Source organism: Apus apus, chromosome 3, assembly GCF_020740795.1.
Source record: "Apus apus isolate bApuApu2 chromosome 3, bApuApu2.pri.cur, whole genome shotgun sequence".
In the NCBI taxonomy this organism is placed as follows: domain Eukaryota; kingdom Metazoa; phylum Chordata; class Aves; order Apodiformes; family Apodidae; genus Apus; species Apus apus.
Genome location: NC_067284.1, coordinates 23,335,655 through 23,355,442, shown reverse-complemented (window position 1 = coordinate 23,355,442; position 19,788 = coordinate 23,335,655). Strand labels below are relative to the sequence as shown.

Sequence of the window (19,788 nt, the reverse complement as noted above, 5' to 3'; positions counted from 1 at the left end):
AAATGGTAAGTTTGCTTTGGCAAATAGTTTTGGTGTCATTTTTGCCAACTGGCTCAATGGTGTTATAGATCATTAAGTTCCATGGCAAGATGGTTGCTTAGTGCAGATTATTCCACTTTTCTGATGTTCACTTTTACAAACGAGGCAAGCTGCACTGCATCTTTGAGACATCCTGGAGGCTTGAGAAACCTTGGAAGGACCTAGCACTGTCTGCCAGAAGTAAGTGAATGACTGATTTTTTGGTTGCTGATCAAACTAGATAAGCCTGGGAAACAATTTTAGACCAAGTCTGTGTTATTTTTTCAGCTTTCTCAAAAAAAAAAAAAAATCAACAGCCATTCAATTACATTACTCTATCTGGAAAAAAAAAAAAAAAAAAAACAAAACCAAACAAAAACAAACAAACAAAAAAAAAAAAAAAAAAAAAAAACAAAAAACAAACACCAAAACAAACATTTTCTTTCACACTCACTTTGGTTTACCTTATGATTAAAATAATAAATGTATGAAAGAAAAATGCCCATTATTTCCAAAATGAAAGACCAGAAAATTTAACCTGCAAAATGTTAGAGTTGGGCACTACATTTGGTTAAAACCAACTATCAGGCTTTTAGTTTAAGCTATTTATTTTCAAAAATATCTGCTCAGCTTTACTGCCGGACTCTTGTCAACCTACATATGCCTGAGAGTGATAAAACTAGGCAAACATACAATCCAGATCTCCTGCCCATGCTCCACTGGAATCAGTTCCTTCTGGCTAGACAGGCAGCTGTATCAATGTTGTAATTCTCAAAAAAGTAACTGTGACTTCCTTCCAAGTCTAGTTTAGATATATACACTTGCAACAAATACTTCTCTGTTTAGACACGACATAGATTATGTAGTTAACAAGTATTTATAAATACTAACAGTTATTTTCTGTGGTATAACAAGATAGCCAACTATGACACAATCAGAATACATTGGCCCACAGCTCAAGAGAAACAACTGGATCTCATTGATTTGTAGCTGAAACAGGAAACATCTGTAATTTATGAGCACAGAAGATGTCAATAATGACTCCCAGTATAGTTCAGGAGGTAATGTACTACATAAAATTGTAGCATGGTACATGCAAAATCTCAGCATCTCAAGCATCACCCTTACAACCTTTACACAAAAGTCACTTCATGCCGTTATCTGCACTTTTTGTTATTTATAATTTTTTCATGGAAAATTTCCGTAATTAAGTATTTAATAAAACAATCCAGAAAAACAAATGTCTGGTTTGTTTCTCAAAAATTTAATAACCCAGAACTACAGATATATGTAGGTTGGAAGGAACTTCCATGGGTTCAACTTCCTTTTCAGAACAGATCCAGCCACAGCAGGCTGCTCCATGCCCTCTCCAGACAGGTTTTGCCCCAATCACTGAGAGTTGCTGGTTCCAGTGTTTGAGCACCCTCAAAGCAAAATGTCTTGTCAAGTTGGGATTTCCTGCATTCCAACTTATGCCTGTTTCCTCTCATCCTTCCACTGTGCACAGCCAAGAAAACTGTGGCTCCATCTTCTCTACCTGTGTTGTATGCTATTTTAAAAACACTAAGGTTTTATAAAAGGTAATTTGTATAACTATGTAATCATGTCATACATTAATATATTTCACCTGATACAAAGAACTATCCAAGTTGGTGGAAGTAATCCTAAGAAATACGAATCATGGCTCTCTTGAACTAGGCTCACCATTTTAACAGTACCTGTAAGCCTGGATTTCCTTGTCTTCCTTTTTCTCCTTTCAGTCCCTTCAGAAAAGAAACAGATTTTCTTAAAAAAATATATATATTTCTTAAAACATACATTTATCTGGCAGACGTAATGAAGCTATCAAAAATAAGACAAAGATGTAAACCCTAAAATCTCATCCTGAGCCAGGCCTAATCAATTTGCAAAGTTAGTCTTCAAGAGTTCAGAGCAGAAATGATGCAGAAGAATACAATTTCTACTTCAAACACAGTGGAGCCAAGTTAGGATCTGAGTAGTGACATGATACTCTCCTTTTTCTTATAGGCATTCCCATGACTTTTAGATAACCAGGAGGATAATCCCACTCGTTATGATATAGTAGGCAGTCAGAGACCAGGTGGTGTTACTTTAATAAGCATTTATGTGATCCCACAGTGCCTGGGACAGGCAGGGACAGAACCCATCCTGGAAGTGTGCTGGGTCATGGCCCAGCCCCTGTGACAGTAGCACAACCCATGTTCCTGAGCCCACACCATTGCTAAGACCACAGAGCTCTGCAACAAATGTCAATAGCCTGCTCTGCCCCAGAAACACAGCTGGAAATGCATACTGGACAAACTGGGCAATTTGCCTTGAAGAAACACTAGGGCTCAGTGCTGCTATTCTGCAAGCAAACCTTCTGTGGAGGTTAATATCAAAAAAAGCTCCTGAATTAACACCTAAACCTTGTATGAATAGTGTTGCAGTTGACATACCTGGATGCCACTTTCACCTTGATTTCCTTTATCCCCCTGTAAAATATTAGAAGAAAAGTCTTCATTGCAAGATTCATCTCAAAGACACGAAGTCTGTTTTAATTTAACACAGTAAAATAATAGCTTTTACTTACACTGAATGAAAACAAATCACTTTATCCACATGTACACAATAATTGAGAGAAGTACAGAAAGTTGTATTAAGGGAATCTGTCATAGAAAGAACTATCAAAAAGGAAAGTGTATACTCATATACCAAATTAAAATAAAAAAATACAACATGTTCAGGTTGCAAATCCAGCAGAATTTTATCCACAGAGTGTATGGGAGTGCAGAGGATGTAGGCAGGGAGGGGGAGCAGTATTTCTAATGGGTTAAATTTCATCTGAATGCTAATCACTAAGTATAGATACTTTCACCCACAGAGAATAGAGTAGAAATAATTTCTGTAACATTTACTATAAACCCATTGAATGCAGAAGTTACGCACAACACATCAAAAAACATATTTCTAAATGAAAAATAAACTGCATTTAAAAAAGAAAATTAAAAGGATGACTTTTTTTTATCTGTTTTACCAGTTTTCTTGTAAGAGCCAAATGTATGTGTTTGGGGTTTTTTTGAAAGAGAGAATGTTTAGTTAAACACTGAACAGAAGTAAAGAGGAGGTTTTGGCCAGGCAAATATGTTCCTGATTGAAAACCCCAGAACATAAGAGGGTATTTATGCCAGCTGTATTTGGTTGCATTGTACTTGAATGTAAAATATTTGGTTTGGTTTCAAGTTTTAAAATAAGCTATAGCTGAAAGGCTTCACTTTTACTGACAGATGCCCAAAATGCACTTTTCTCCCAAATAATTCAAGAGCTTGTCATACATATGACTTGTAACTGCAGTTAACCAGGAATATATATTCTGATTTGCATAATTTCTATAAAATAGATAATCACTTTTGCAAAACCTTCTTCAGTTTAAAATTTAGAGGTTCCACAAACAATAAAACACCCCTTATAATAATTATTACTGCACCTTATATGACCATAAGATATTGAAATGGGGGGTATACTGTGAGAATGAAATTAACTAAATATTGTTATTACTCTGACTCAATTCAAGTCAACTCTTTCATTGGGCTTCTGTACAATTTGAAATACTTAAGCCAGGAGAACTTTGTCCTTATCTGCTCTGAAAACCACTGTATTGAAACTGGTCAAAAGGCTAATTTTTCTACATCTTGTATTGGTTCAATTATCTTATTTAGCCGACACAAATTCATCTAAATTTGGACAATTCTCTAGCCTCCATTCACCAGGGACTTGCTTCCATTGTCTAAGCATAGGCATTTAAGATGCTCTAGGCAACCCAAGGCATCCCCATATGTCTACTGACATCTGAGATACCCCGGCATACTAAGACATCCATACATAGCTGGCATATATGACACTAGACATATAGGAAACTTGTGCCCTTCTGGAGCAGAAGCTGAAGTCTCTGCATGGGATTTTCATGAAACTTTAAATATAACAGCACCCTTCTAACTTACTGTTTCTTTACCCCTCCTTCCATAATGAAGTACCTGGTTCAACTCTATTTCTGTAATGCCTTTATATTAAGGGCTTCATCCTTCAAAAGGTAGTGCTCTACATTGCTGGTAATACTACACATATGTATTATAATTTTTCACTAACTGCTTACTTCTGTCTGACACATTAACTAAGCTTCATTTGCTTTTCCATTATTTCCTGTTTATTCTGAAATGTGTAACTTGAATATGTAATGGAGAACTCTTTGCCCTAGTTGAGACTCCAGTATTTCCTAGGAAACATTATTAGATTTCTAACACAAGTGTCAGATACATTCCCTAAACACACTTCAGTACTGTGTTCAGCTCTGGGGCCCCCAACACAAGAAGGACATGGAGATGTTGGAGTGAGTCCAGAGGAGGGCCATGAAGATGATCAGACGGCTGGAGCACCTCTGTTATGAAGACAGGCTGAGAGAGCTGGGGTTGCTCAGCCTGGAGACCTTGTAGTGGCCTTCTAGTACCTAAAGGGGCCTACAGGAAAGCTGGGAAGGGACTTTTTACAAGGGAATGTAGTGATGGGATGAGAGGCAACAGTTTTAAACTGAAAGAGGGTAGATTTAGAATAGATATGAGGAAGAAATAATTTACTGTGAGGATGGTTAGAAAAGCTGTGGATGTCTCCTCCCTGGAAGTGTTGGTTGGCTAGGTTGGATGGGGCTTTGAGCAACCTCATTCTACAGAAAAAGCATGGCTGATTTTTCCTCAAAAGGCCCTGTTTACACTCCAGTGAGTTCTATGATTTACAGTAAGACAACTAAAGTCAGTATTAAAAAAAACAACAAATATCTAGGGTCTTTCCAGCTTCCACTCAAACAAAAAGCTCTGCATTATTGGCTGAGGCAAAACTGAGAGGTTTCAACCAGATAGGACATTTTTTAAAGAATGCTGACATCTTACAGAATGAAGTCTCTAGGAAAGCATTTCATGTAATGTTAATCACAGCTTTAAGTTAGGCAAAAAGCTTTGTGCTTGAATTTCAAAACATACCAAAGAACAACCTTGCCTGTAATTTTTTCAATCTGGAACTCCTTAAAGACCTGTGATTGCCAGAAAACCCTACATAGCTACACTTTAAAAATAAGGCTGACTACCCAGGTAAGTCAAACATCAATATGAAATTTTACAATGTGTTCTCAAAAAAAGTTCTTCAGCAATGAAGAATGTCAGCATAACCACATCTATAGCAGTGTTTGATAGATGTAAGGCTGCATCAAGAGATGGTGAGATCCTTGAAGGCATGATCTGTATGAGAACTCAGCATGCAAGACAAATACACAGAAGTTCCGATCTGAAAATAAGAAATAATTTTCAACCTGTAAAATTGAAGTAGAATACATCTAACCTAATTTTGGCCATCTAAAATTTCAACTTTTAATTTAGCTAACTGTCTAGGCTTCAGCTACAGTCAAAGAAAGGTGTTTAGATGTGAATTTATTACTCCCCAAGGAGCTCAGACTCTGTGAGCTAAATACAGGTAATTCTTAATGGCTAAGGCTGACTGAGCTGAATCTGTCCCAGCTGCCTAGGCTTAAATGTTCCATTTCTTATGGGAGGTCCAGAAAAATACTTTTATAGAGGTAGCACTAGTTATAAGATACAAGATTAAGCAAATACAGAATCATACCATCGTATATTATAATTCATAATGGAAATTCCATTAATAACTATGTAATAGCATTTTATGTTAATAGTTCCTCCATTTTCACCAGTCTCTCCTCCCTAAGAAAAACTATTGTTTCTCTAAAGAAGGGGCCTTCCAAAATATACCATCTACTCTCTAATAATAATGATGTTTTAGAGAAATTCTTTCCTTTAATAATGATCACTTACAACAAAAGTATTTCCAATAAAAGACACAATTCAAGTAAAACTGGAATAAATAATTACCTTTATACCCTGGATACCTGGCATGCCTGGGTAGCCTGGTTCACCTGGAGTGCCTGGTACTCCTCGTTCTCCCTGAGTTATACAAGAGCACTGTGTCACTGATAAGCTGTGTGTAAAAACACACACTGAGTGTTTTCTTGGGGTTACGTGATATGCTTTGGCTATGATATTTTAAAATTTTATAACGGAGGATGATTGAAATGTCAGGAGAATTTGTGAAAGGATAATGAATACACAGAAGCTACAAAAGGGACTCAATTCTTAAACCTCAGTTTTCCAGTATCTATATTTTAAAACTGCCTTTTAATACAGTTTATGCTGATTTTTAAAATTAAATAAATAAAACTACCTGAAGTAATGGCAACATTTGCAGGTTTGAACTTCATGGACAGCTGACCTACATTGCCTAAAATCTAGTATAAAATTAGTAAGAATAAGCCATCAAATGGATTCTGATGTGAGCTTATGTTAAGTAATGTTTTCTTTCAAAACAAGCTGCCTTATGACTAATCATGGAAAATCAGTTAATCATGGAAACGTAAATTAATCCTTTCCTTAACTAGAATACTTCCAGATTAATATTTACCTTGGCTCCTGATGATCCTAGTTTCCCCTGTATTCCAGGTTCACCTTTATCACCCTATAGAACAACACAAGAGCGTGGCTGATACATCAGTATGTTTTGTCACATGTGGTAGCAAAGATAAAACAGACACAGTTGTGAAACTGGCTCTTAAAAATAGGCACAGGTAGTGGCTGAAAGGCTAAAGTTCTGATACCTCACAGGAAACCTGAATTCTCAACTTTCTCTCAGGAAAGATGAGATACTGATGGCAAAATGGGATCTGCCAGCCTCTTCTCACACATCTCTTCCTCACCTGCCTAGTTTCCCTTGCTCAGTCATACCATGGCTGTGTGCACTGTCTTCTCATTTCCACCATCTTATTTAAAACAACTCTGAGAAGCTCCAGACCTGTCTGAGCCACGATATTCATTTATGTTTTGTTTTTTATTGTAGCCTATGGAATAAGGCGTATATTCAGCATGAGGATTTTCATTAAAATCTAAGTATTGAGTACTTTGTGATGCTTTTCTGTAGGAATGAGCTTATTAAGAATTATTGAGAAGAATCAGCTTATATTTTCAATGAGATAAAGATACAAAACAAAAGCATTTTTCACAAATTAAAATAAAGCTAATTACTTTCAGGTATTCAATCATCTTGACCATAGCAAACACTGACCACTTTAAAAAATGTTACCTTCAGTATATAGTTTTAAATAATGTTTATATGCAGTATTTAAATAATAATGTATGGGTGGAAATGGAACTAAATGTAATACAAAGTTTGGGAAATTGATTCTGTATTTCTAAATATTTCCCAGGACATAAAATTCAGTGCTTACTGGCCAAAACTCATCTTGGATTAAATTAAAAGGTAACACTAATAGATCTTGGATTTATACTATTTCAGTTTCTGAGAGCATGGGTCAAATTAATTCTTGCTGTAGCTGCAGTGAAATCAATAAAGTTATATCTGAAATAAATTTGGCTCCTCAGGTTGAAAAAGCAGCACGTAATGTTATTAAACTTAATTAAAATATAAATAAATGTTCCAATGTACACTGAGAATTATCTGGCTCCCAGCATTGCAGAACATCTTCCAGGACTGCAAAGCTGCTGCAAAGTCTCATGACTATTTCTGCAATTGTTCCAAACCTCACTGGATGACAAGCACCATTTACTGAGCTATATGAAGATCTCTTGAGACTCAACTATCCTATACGGTAATACAGGCGAAATCATACAGCTACTCACCAATATTCAAAATACCCAAAAAAATTACCTGAAAAATCCTGGCATTCTGACATCTATAAAGCAGTAATTTATCAAACTGACAAGCCAATATACACTTACCTTAGGTCCAGGAGCTCCAGGTAGACCAAATGAGCCTTCTGGTCCCATCAAACCCTATTTATTTTTGAAAAAGGCACTGTACTAAGCTAGAGGAGCTTAGTATAGTGTATTAGTATTAGTAGTATTAGTATTATATTTGTATAGTAAAATAAGTAGGACAGGAAATATGTATTTCATCATATTACTATACAGGCTGTACCTCTGATATGACAGTGGATTATTTAGATCTTCTATGACCTAAGGAAGGGCTACTGTGCAATGGAAAAAAGATGCAGGGAAAAAGCACCATGCTGTCATGAAATACTCCCAAGAGAAAAAATTCTGCAACCCAAAATCCCCGCTGTGTGATCTAATTTTTAACATATCTGTAACATGTCCCTTGGCATAAGTGAAAGCAATGCAAGAGGTTCTTGGTTTCCATTTAGGGTTCCCAAAACCAGCAAAAGTACATGTGGCATTTCATAATTCTCTTCCTTCTTTCTGACTGTGTGTCCCTCTAAGGTTGCCATGCCTTGAATCCTTTTGCAACCTTTGCAAAGATTTATGGGAAGCAGCTACTTTGGAGCTGCACCTTTGCATCATGTGCAGAATCTTCAGGATTGAACTGCTCATTCAAGAACCCAACAGTTTCTGCTATTTCAAATCATGACACTTCAGCACATGTGCAAAGCCAGAGCATTGCCAAAACATTTCCTTGGACTCCTTTCATGGCAACGTGTTGATAAAGACATGTTTAGCTGCCTTTGTTCCATACATAAAATAAGAGCTAAAGGGTGTTAAAACATCAAATGGCCGGCTTTCTTAACTTCTGTTTAAAGCTATTCTCAAGTGTACACTAGAAAACAAATCTTTTTTAAAAAAAATCTTATTTTCCATTAAGGAATTCCCATTTATAGTATTCTCCACATCTGGTGTTAATATGTCTTTCTCACCACTTCATCTCACTTCTCTTTGACTCTAGAACTGCATGCTTCAATAAAAATAATATATTATTATTTGGACTTGCATATATACTCTGAAATATGGTCTGCTATAAGAGTGTACTTAAGACACAGCATAAAATAAAAGCATAATAATACAGAAAGTCAAACAATTAAATAAGAACTGAAAATAAAACTTGTCATAGGTTAAGTTTTGTCAATTATTCTAATTTGTAGTATTTTCAAAAACTACTGTTATTGTTGTTAGCTAATGTTTGTTTTCATATAATAAAAACAACCACCTTCCACTTAGTACTAATGTTAGGACTTATTCAGTTCCATGATACTATCTCAAACCTCCTTCAAAAGTTACATGTGATGAAAAATCAGTGTATGTCTACAGTAAACTGTTACACACATTGTAGCTCAGTTTTGTCAAAAAAATAAATCATTAACTTTTTTTGATAAAACTAAAAGGATGGCTTTGTGTTTGCAAATACAAGAGAAAATTCAGAATATTTGGAACACAAAGTAATTCTTTGTCACCAGGGTTTTCAGCATTTCATCAATTTTCTGGTATTCCACCTGTTGTTTACTCTTAACTGAGGCAACAAAGGTTAACTCAGGTTTCTTTCCTGATTTGCTGTAAGAAGGTACTGGTCACCAAAACTTTCCATCAATACCATAGCAACTTGCTCTTCAGGCCACAGAAACAGGTCTATGAACAGAAATAAACTGTATCAATCACAAGACTAAAACTGGAGTAACTTTGCTGCCAATTTTCCTCAGTCTTTATATCTTAGAAAAAGTGGAAATACTATGTGTGCAGAATAGCTCTTTTTTAAAATTCAGATATGTGTATACATCCACCTTGACCTGCAAACATATACTAGAGAAGGCACATCAGAAAATACATTTAGTATGACTAAAGTTCAGGCATACATCTGGAAGAAAGGGAGAAAGAAAACTCAGTTGTCCTGGCTTCCTTTCTTTCACTTTCATTACTAGGACATATTTAAATGCATTTAATTTTCAAAATTACAGGAAGACAACTACATGAAATCAGTACACTCCAAGAAGAAAACTTTCAGATGCAATATAGGAAAACTTCGAGAACATAATCTGAAAATTATGGCATATAAAATTTTAAGAGAACAGCATGTTCTGAATAAAAATCAAGAACAATTTGAGGACATAAAATGTAGCATTACTCCTTCATTTTCCAGAGCTGACACTACTTATGTGGCAGATAAATTAATAAATTACTGATGTTGGCCATGTAATAAGGATAGTTATTACAGAAGAAAAACTCATTACTGAAGAATTTTCCCAAGGTATTAATAGACCATCCACAAGCTTTCCATCTGTTTTTTCTGGAACAAACATATTCATTGTGACTAATAAAAGGAAAATCCCACTATCTTTTCTGGTTGAAATTCCCTAATGTCATATAACATATTCAAATATTCCATGCATCAATTTCCTACTTATTTTATCAGGTGACAGAAGATATATTAAATGAGTTGACAGGAAAAAGAATAAATTATTTTCAAGTGTATCAAGAACCAGATGTTATTTACCTAAATAAAATTTGAAGAAAACATGGTAGGTGAGTTACTTGAATAAATACATATGCTTTGGAATCCAACAAGGCTTTATTACAGCTGAGGATACAGCCTTCACTCTGGCATTTTGTTCAGCTTTTCTCAGAAAGAAATGAAGAAAAAAATCCAGAAATAGGCAGTAAAAATTATTAGAGGCACAGGTGAGAGATGAAACGTGCATGTATTAACCAGGAATAGCTGCATTTCCACTTCAGGCAATGTGTGGTCCAAACTTGATCTAAACAACTGCAATAACTTGTTGTCAAGGAAATTTATTCTTTCCAGAGAAGATCTTTAGGTGGCTGAAAAAGTCTTTTATTTCCAGGGGATTTTGTATAAAGTGCTTATCTGTTAATCTCTTATTTATCAAAGCAATACTATTAGAGTATTTATAAGAATCTGAGACTGCTTCTCAGTTCAGATGTTAGAAACCTGATCACTCTTGTTATCAAAATCAAAGTCAAGGACAGAGTTTAACTCAGTGATTATTTATCTTAAATGCATTTTGTAAATGCTAAAGTAGCAGTAAACCCCTGTAGTGTGTTTATCCCATTAAAAACACTACAGAAATGCCAAAAATTCCCAATTAAATATTTTCACTGAACTGCTTTCTTGGCTTCCTGAGAAAATGAAGCTTCTTCTATTTGGTCAGGGCATGGAATAGCCTCCTGCTCTATGCACAACGTATAGAGAATATCAGGATGAGCCAACAAGGCAAGAAAAAAGCCAGAGATCTTCTTCCCGCTGTTGTCACACATTAAAACACCTGCATATGCCAAGGATTATAAAGGACATGGACATCACCCTACTCAGACAGTAACGAAGACGGGGTAAGCTGGACTGCTCAAAAAAGAATTAATTATTTTCAGTTTCCTACATTCCAAAAATAGAAATCTCTCTTAGTAGTTTTGGAACTCAGTGATCTGTTATTCTCACAGCCTTTGTCAAAACAGCACTAGGAAAAAAAGTAGCTTGAAATTAATCTTCAGAAATCGATTACACACCGTAACAACATTTGTCAGTCTTAAATTTCAAAATAAGCTTATTTGAGTACTTTCAAAGTTAATTAATTCAGAGCGTAAATTTAGAAGAATGTGTTTGCTGGATTTGTTTATCAAATGTGCAGTCAGCTAATCATTAATTTTAAAAGAAAATGAGAGTATATAATATTTTTGGGGAATTCAGAGATTACACTTAGTCTGAGCATATTTGCCAACCTGAAAATGCTAGTTTGCCACTGTATTTGCCATTGCATGTTTGTTTATTACAAGTAGAGAATGACATCATCAGAATTATTTGCTCATAATAACACCATTTTGCAAACTTACAGTATCTCCTGGTGACCCTTTTGCTCCTGGTTGACCTGGTGGTCCAATTTCACCCTGTATTTTTACATAAAGAATTCTGTGATTAATGTATGGACAGTTAACTAATTGGTTAAATGTTCTTTAATTATGCAGAACAGTTGAAATAAAACCTAATGAGAGATTTTCAAACATCCCACTAAGAATTTGGAGAATACCTCCATTCATTCACAGCATGAATTGATGTCCTAAATCCCCACTATGAAAACTCTCTTCTGAACACTGACTGAACTCTAACTTTGGAATGGGTATATATATGCACAGGTTTTAACTGTGTTTCGAACTATTAATAGTACCTTTTGTCCTTTTGCTCCTGGATTTCCAGGGATTCCAGGAATTCCCTAAGAAAAGAAAACCTTTTAAATGTAGGGAATAGTTTCTCCAGAAAATAATACATAAACATACACCCATTTGCTGTATGATTTGGGTTCAAAATATGGACAGGAAATAGAAAATAAAAATAAACTTGTAAGATATAAGGAGCTTCAGCTGGAAACATGCAAACTCTTTTGCTCCCCAGTGCTTCTGTGCTGGGAGTCCATGTCTGCTGCTGGGCAGGCTCCCATGCTCCCAGTTCAGCACCAAGGGCTGTAATCCTTTACTGAAAACCTTGACTGACACAGCTGAAGAAACAAGATTTCATTATCCATAAGATTTCCCAGATAAGAAAGAGCAGAAGTCCTGATCAACAGGACCATGAGTATAACAAATTCTATTTTCATATGTAAAATACACTGATTATAACAGAACACAAGAGATAGCTATTACAATATTTGATGTATGCTGGCTTCCATCTCCATAAATACCTGAAGATCTCTGTCATTTCCTCAGCACCACTGCTCATTTAGCCCTACAGTATCTCTCACAGTCATAATTTAATTTAACGTAATTCAGTTTTCAAATAAAACCCCTTATATACTTAAAATTGTACTCTACATTCACTTAATCTATTTTTTTCTCTCAAGTAGAACTATTCAGATTTATTGGACAGACACTGTTCTTACTTGTACTATCATAAATCTGCAGCAAGAATTTGGCTTACAGACTTTACGTCTTAATCTTATATGTAAATTCAGATACCGTAGTGAAAATGAGAGACCTGTTACAGACACCACCAAAACAAATGCATTCTGTGGCAAAAATTAAAAAAAGTAACATGAATGTAACAACCAGGAATAACCTGATAGTTTCCATATGGATTACATCTGTGCAATGCTCACATGGAAAAGACGGTTCCGTTGTTTTGCAGTTTTTACCCAGCTTCTAGTTAAAAATTACTCCATCAAGTAGAAACAATTCATTGGTCAATGGATCACGAGTTAACAATGACATTCTGAGCATTTTACAGGTCATCAAAATTTCAGTGTACCTATTATTAAAAGAAGAGATCAAATAATATAATATAAAGAACTGGAAATAAATACCTCATTCTGAGACTTCTACTCACATTGTGTAATAGAAATCTTCTTGCTAAACCATCTTAGATGTTTTGCATAAATAAAAACACAGGAAATCGGGTATATTTATCACCACATTTAGGAACTTCCAGACCTGTCCATGGGTTCTCAATATAATTATTTAACAGTTAATTTCTGTAGCTGTGAAATATGAAACTTTGTATTTCTTTACATAAATATATGTACCTGCAATAGAAAACAGAATGTTATATACACTGAGGAAACCTCCCACTAGGCACCCGCTTTCTCGTACTGAAAGGATGTACCAAAGCTTTACATGGTTACATTTCTATGCTATTTGCAGCACCAAGAGAAGATGGTTCTACATAGTTATTCCACACAGCAACTGATTTATCAAGCATGCCTAAAAGAAGAAATACAATGTCCCGCTGAGCTGTGTTGAATTTTCTTGGCTAAAAGAAACTGCTTATACAATACATTCATACCAGTGGCAAAGGTGGCTAAAACTCAAACAACAATTCTAAAACTAAGTCATATTTCCTTTACTTTTTCCTTTTTTTGTCCTCCTAATTGACTTTGCACTACTGAAGTACTTGGAACTGAGGCTCTTGTTTCAGTGAGACCTGGTCCAGACCCTTAAAATTCTCTTATGGCTCACTGACATTCACTCAACCAAGAATGAATTTATCACTTACGCTAATGTGAGTGATTCCCAGAGTACACAGGGTGAAGATTTTCAGTTATTCTGCACATGCCAGTTGGCACAAAAGAAAGAGAATGAAGTGGGTCATTTGGTCATAAAGAATGAGTTTATCCCATGAGAGTTATTTTTCTGTATAGCTTCCATGGTTCAGTAATTACAAAAACTAATCTCTGAAGGATTAACTCCAGGATGCCTAAAAAGTTAATGTTTGTTTCCTTCTCATTACCTATTCTCAATTTATTACTTCCTTTTACATGGATAATCTCTGGCTATTCCAATTAGAATTATTTGCACTTTCCCAGAAGACAAGGTTAAAAATCAGTTTAGATACCCTGAGTTTCTTCACTAACTCCTAGTTCAAAAGTCAAGCCAAGCTTTGGAAACGTCTTGTTCCAAAACAGAGATTTCACACGCAGCACAAATCCTCAGGACCTGAGCATTGTTTTGTCCACCGTGAGTAATAATGCATTTTTAATAGGAAGTTATGCTTAATAGGGTGACATAACATGAACTGAACTATCAAAGAAATCTTACTCTAATTATCAGAACATGTAATCTTACGTTATAGCATGCGGTGAAACAACTAGTTTTTCTCCATTTGTAATATAAAAAAATGTAACTTTTGCAAAAAGTAACTAAACTGTAACCAAAATTATCACAAGTGCCTGTGTTTAATCAAAACTTAATATGAAGCAGATCCATCATGCAATTTTTCTGCCACTAAGGGAAACACAATGTCTGGATCTACTACAAATGAGAAAACTGCCACCCACTGAGAGCAACAGAATCAATGCTATGGAATAATTAGTGATTCACTGGCCCACAGGAAAAAAAAAAAAAAAAAGCCATCAAGCAATATTTTGTTCATATGAAATAATAAAAAGGGATTGTATTTCTAGATTTGCTTTTCTTTATCTTTACAAAAAACTTAAATTGTTTGTATTTATCACATACACAGTTAAATACCAACAAAACATATATATCTAGTCAGATTAGTGACTTCTGTCCTTAGATGAACTGCACGATCTTACACTTCTGAAACAGTTAATTTGTTCCCCTTCATCTTTTACGTCAAATTTCATGTAAGGTTTATTCAGTAGTTCATATTTAAAAATTAAGCTTCTTGCAAGCCTTACCACTGCCTTAGTTCTTTCAGCATCATCAATCTAACTTTCTCAATTACTATGATTTCAAATGCCTTCCACCTTTCTCTGAAATCTTCCCTTAAATTAGAAGACTTCCTGTACCACATAAAACCCTTTAACAATCACCATCCATGGAGGTGTTTAAGGAAAGGCTGGATGTGGCACTTAGTGATGTGGTGGTGTTAGGTCATAGGCTGGACTTGATGATTTCAGAGGTCTTTTCCAGCCTCAATAATTCTGTTATTCTGTAATATGCATTATTTTAGCCTTAATCAGCGAGTGTGACAGTCACACAAAATTGAACACTAGCAAGATAGCCTAGTAAACCTAATGCCTTGGTTTAAAAACGTGTCTCTTCTAAAGGCAGTTTATCACACACTGAGTTTGTGCCTAAAAACTAATGTGATCATGCATCAGTCTGGCAGCTAAGCAAAATTTTTTATTTATTGAGACACTAATGTCTTTATCTTTTATTCAGCCTTCTTTGCCTGTTCCATGATTTATCTTCCACCCTGTGTTGCCTATGTATACCTAGAAGCCAGTCAGCTTTCTAAGATCTTGTTACAGACCTGGGGAGACTTTGAAGGGTACTCCCAGGACCTAATGTGACACTTGCTTTTGTAAATATTCTATAATTTTGCATCTTTCAGAGATAGAATTTGGCTAATATGGTTATCTGTAGCATCTAACTGCCTTTGGTGCCACTGAAGGTGCTGTGTGATAGCTGATCTACCCTTTCAAAAAGATGTCTGTCTGCTCTAAGAACTGTGTTGTACAACCCAGATGTTGCAGTTGCCCTCATACACCTCAAATGGCTCTTGATGCCAATGCCCAGGTGACCAAATCCCATGCACCTTGATGTCTTGTTCTCTGGAGTAAAAAATATCTTTTTTTTTTTTTCTTTACTTGTTTCTATCTGCCTGGTATGATAGGTCTCCATAGGTTCAGATAGCAAAAGCTTCTGACAAAGTCTTCACATGGGTTAGGAAACACAAGACATGTAAGTGTAAATTAGGATATCCAAAGGTAAAAGGAGCTAGGGGTATGCTTGACTTGCAAGAAACAGCAATGCTTAGCCATGGATCTCTCAGCTTCATCACAGAATGAAATCCATCTGGGTATGCAACTAAATCCTCTGATGCAGTTTTCCTCAGCTGTGATCCCACAGTTGGGACTTCAGAACACCCAAAAGCATGAATTTATTTATATGGTGCTGATGAGCTTCAATAATGACACTCAGACAATTCTGTATAAATATTCTATTTTATCCCAGTTTTAGCAATTTAAATAAATCTTCCATTCTTTGATAATACCTGGCAGAAACAATGGATTTAACTGTAAAAGAAACATGGTTTCACAATCCCTGGAAAATCTCTCCTGTAGCTTTCATTAATCATGGAGTGTCTATTTTTATTTTGGATTATATTAAACATCTGGATTTTTTTTCCATGCAGCCCCACAAAAAATCCACTAAGTAAATTGCCTAAGGCCTTACAAACAGACCAACTAGGTGTAAACATTTTTACTTAAGCCACATGCTACATTTCTCAAAATATTTTTCCCTCTTTTTCTAGCTAGTATTACAGATTATGTGTATCTCCCTCATGCTTTACTTCTTGCTTGTGAACAGCAAAGAAAAAAAGCATAAAAACTTTTTCCAAGACAAAACAAAAACTATTTCACTCCTAAAATGAATATTCATTAGCCTATTCTATTCCTCATTTTCTGCTACTGTCTTTAATAATCCCTATCTCTTTAGTGCCTGGTAGGACTTAATTCTTCCGTACTGGCTGGATGCCCTAGTATGGGAAGCAGGAGTTTCTAGCCTACAGGTAACCACATTAACCAAATTCTGTCTCTGAAAGATGTAAAATTATAGAATATTTACGAGAGCTTCTCTGTTATGAGTGAACGGTTTTGCAGTCAATTCCCCAAAAAGATGGAGAAAACATTAATTTAATTATCTTATTATCTTACTTTCTTAGGGTAGGTGTACAAAAGTGTACTCTCAAAATACAGTTTTAAACCAGCTCCTCACTGAATACAGTACATCTGGACTTCTTTTATCATGTGTCAAATATTTGATAAATACTGTCTAGGAAAAATCACTATGGAACAGTTTTTCAAACTACCCATTCTTCTTTTCACACCAATACAAAAATACCTGAAATAGTATCATTTTTCTCTATTAAAAATGGTCATTATTTCAAAAGTTAGGAGAAGACAATACTTCCTGTTTAAACAGTGAGATCTGAAAAAATGACAAAGTAGTAAAATGTAGGGTAAGCACCAATCCTTGATTTCAGATGTCATTATGGGGCTGGGGAGAAATCTACCAGCTTCTCTACTAGTATTGTTGAATATCGGTAAAAATTATGGAGTTTCTTATGGCTTAAGATAATATCTGCTTTTATATTTTTTTATGAGGATGGTCAGTGAGGTTATTTTGCTGTCAATTTACTGTGTTTAAATTATACTAATTTTGAAAAAAAGTATCCACTAATAATATTCGGGAACTTTTGTTAAAAGATGGTCATATTCTAGGCTGTTGCCCACTTACAAAACAAAAATTCAGACTGCATCCCTAATGATCAGAGGCCTCAGAAAAGTCTCTCAGTGAGGCACTGAGAAACTGTTATCAGTTTCAGTCTTAAAGTCCATAGGCTTTTTAAAAGATTGATAAAATTATGCTAATTTTGACTCTACTTTTTTTTAGCAGGGCAACTGTTAATCAGAGGCAGCTGAAGGATCAGGTTTAAAACAGATAGAAGTCATGAGTACTGATAAAAAAGATGTTTTTTCTAATGTATGTGAGTTCTCTGAATTATGTTTCAATCAAATGGCTCCTTCCACTCTGAAAAAAATGCCATTCTGATTTACTGACGCTAAAGGAAAGTAAATGAATTCCAGGAATAGAACAAGATTCACAAAAGATGTCTAACTATTTAGATGTTCCCATGATCCCTTTAAACACCTGAAAAATATGACTGTTTATGTAATACTGATCCTTACTTGAAAAAGCGTTCTTGATGGTACATGAGAGATTTACTGGAGATATGTAAAGAAATACAATTCAAGCCATAATTTGGATAACAGTCAGGACGATTTTTAAAAGCTAACAGCAAACCCTTGATAATTCTAATAGGATGAAAGACATAATCCCAATTTGGATAATGAATAAAACCTTCTACTGGGGAAAGTAGCAAAATGCATATAAAAGAAATTCAATCTGCTACTACTGAGTAGTTGGAACTGATGACAAAGAGAAATGGGCTCAATACAGAGAAGCATTCCTACAGACATAATCAACATCCACCAAAATAGCAGATCAGATTTAAATTAAATGCAGGAAAAGAGAAAGTATTACCAAGATCTTTGCAGCTATAAGACCAGAGTTTGCAAACACTTTTTCTGGCAAATCAGTTATTAAAAATAAAACACACATATGTTGAATGTGGAACACAGTGATCCCTTTTGCATTGCCAACACAGACCTTGGAAAACTGTGTTTTGAAAGCTGGAAATACTAATAGAAAATGAAATTGGTGCATATTCTGCAACAGGCTGAAACCAGTATCAGTGTTTCCTCTAAACACCCTTTAAAATAATATCAGATTTATCAAATCTTTGTGGATTCAAAGGCAGCCAAACAAAAACCCAAGCCCCCAGCTCTGCAGGTGACACTGCAATGGCCTCCCTCTGCCTGCCATGCCAGGCACCAGCCTTACCAACTGTGCAAGCCAACATCAAGGCTGCCTAAAAAGTTTACACTGACTTCTAACAGCTCACCAACTGACCCATGTTCGGCACTTACGTGCAGTTATGTGCCTTTAAATTTTTTAAAATCTATCCTCTATTAACATTATGGAGAAAAGCTTATGATGGGTCACACAATCTGAGCACCTTGCACGCACAAGAGAGGGCAGGCACAGGACAACAGAGCCTCCTCAAAGGGCACTGGCTGCTGCTGTGCTCCTTGCACCCAACACACCTGGCCGTTGCCGTTCTGGTCACAGAGGTCACGCTAATGCAGAAGAACACAACGTTCAGCCACTTTCCTTTCCTGTATTAAAGAGCCAGTAGTGAAATTAGCAGTGAGTATGTTTAACAACAAATCATGCTTTTTTCCATATGTTGCATCCTGTGAAATTTGTCACAGGATGTAGCAAATGAAAACAGTAAAACTGTGTTCCAAAAAGTACTGTGAAGTTACTAGAAAATTGGTCCATTGCTGGGTATTAAGTAGGATAGGCCAGCATGCATTTTTGGCTAAGGAAGACCCAAAAGTTCTGACAGAAATAATTTGGCAGAGGAACTAGTGAATTTTTTTTCTACATCCAATGTCAGAGAATTTCTGTAATAATTCCTTTAGTCTAGAGTCTGCTCAGCAGTTCTTATCTATTTTAGAAATAGCTAAGAAAAGTCAGTGCAGAGACTGGGATCAAACCCTTCCAGACCACAAACAAGGAAAAATCACACCTCGACTCATTTAGCAATAACTAAGACTAAATTTAATTGCTAACACTAATTACTAAAGCAAAAATTAATGTGCACAACAAGAGTTGAAGGATGTTTCTTAAATGGTTTAATATTTATGTCAAACTTTTTTTTATTCTTGGTCTTAGTGGATCTAATGACCTTGATTTTGCTGGTCCTGTAGAAATTTAGACCTCATAGATCCAATATGAGTAAAATGTGTCAAAATACTCAGGTCAATATTTTTTTAAACTTGACCTAATAACAGGATGACGTAAGCGCTGCACTCCTTGT

At 35.5% G+C, this 19,788-nt stretch overlaps 1 protein-coding gene across 1 annotated transcript in view; it reads right to left on the bottom strand.

Moving 5' to 3' along the window:
* COL21A1 (collagen type XXI alpha 1 chain) overlaps positions 1-19,788 on the bottom strand; it is a 102,881-nt gene that overhangs the window by 8,519 nt on the left and 74,574 nt on the right. The window contains exons 18-24 of the mRNA XM_051614894.1: positions 12,050-12,094; positions 11,718-11,771; positions 7,866-7,919; positions 6,535-6,588; positions 5,949-6,020; positions 2,478-2,513; positions 1,737-1,781 (exon numbers count right to left, since the gene is read on the bottom strand). Coding sequence (XP_051470854.1) covers positions 1,737-1,781; positions 2,478-2,513; positions 5,949-6,020; positions 6,535-6,588; positions 7,866-7,919; positions 11,718-11,771; positions 12,050-12,094 — 360 coding nt within the window. The remainder of the gene's footprint in view (positions 1-1,736; positions 1,782-2,477; positions 2,514-5,948; positions 6,021-6,534; positions 6,589-7,865; positions 7,920-11,717; positions 11,772-12,049; positions 12,095-19,788) is intronic.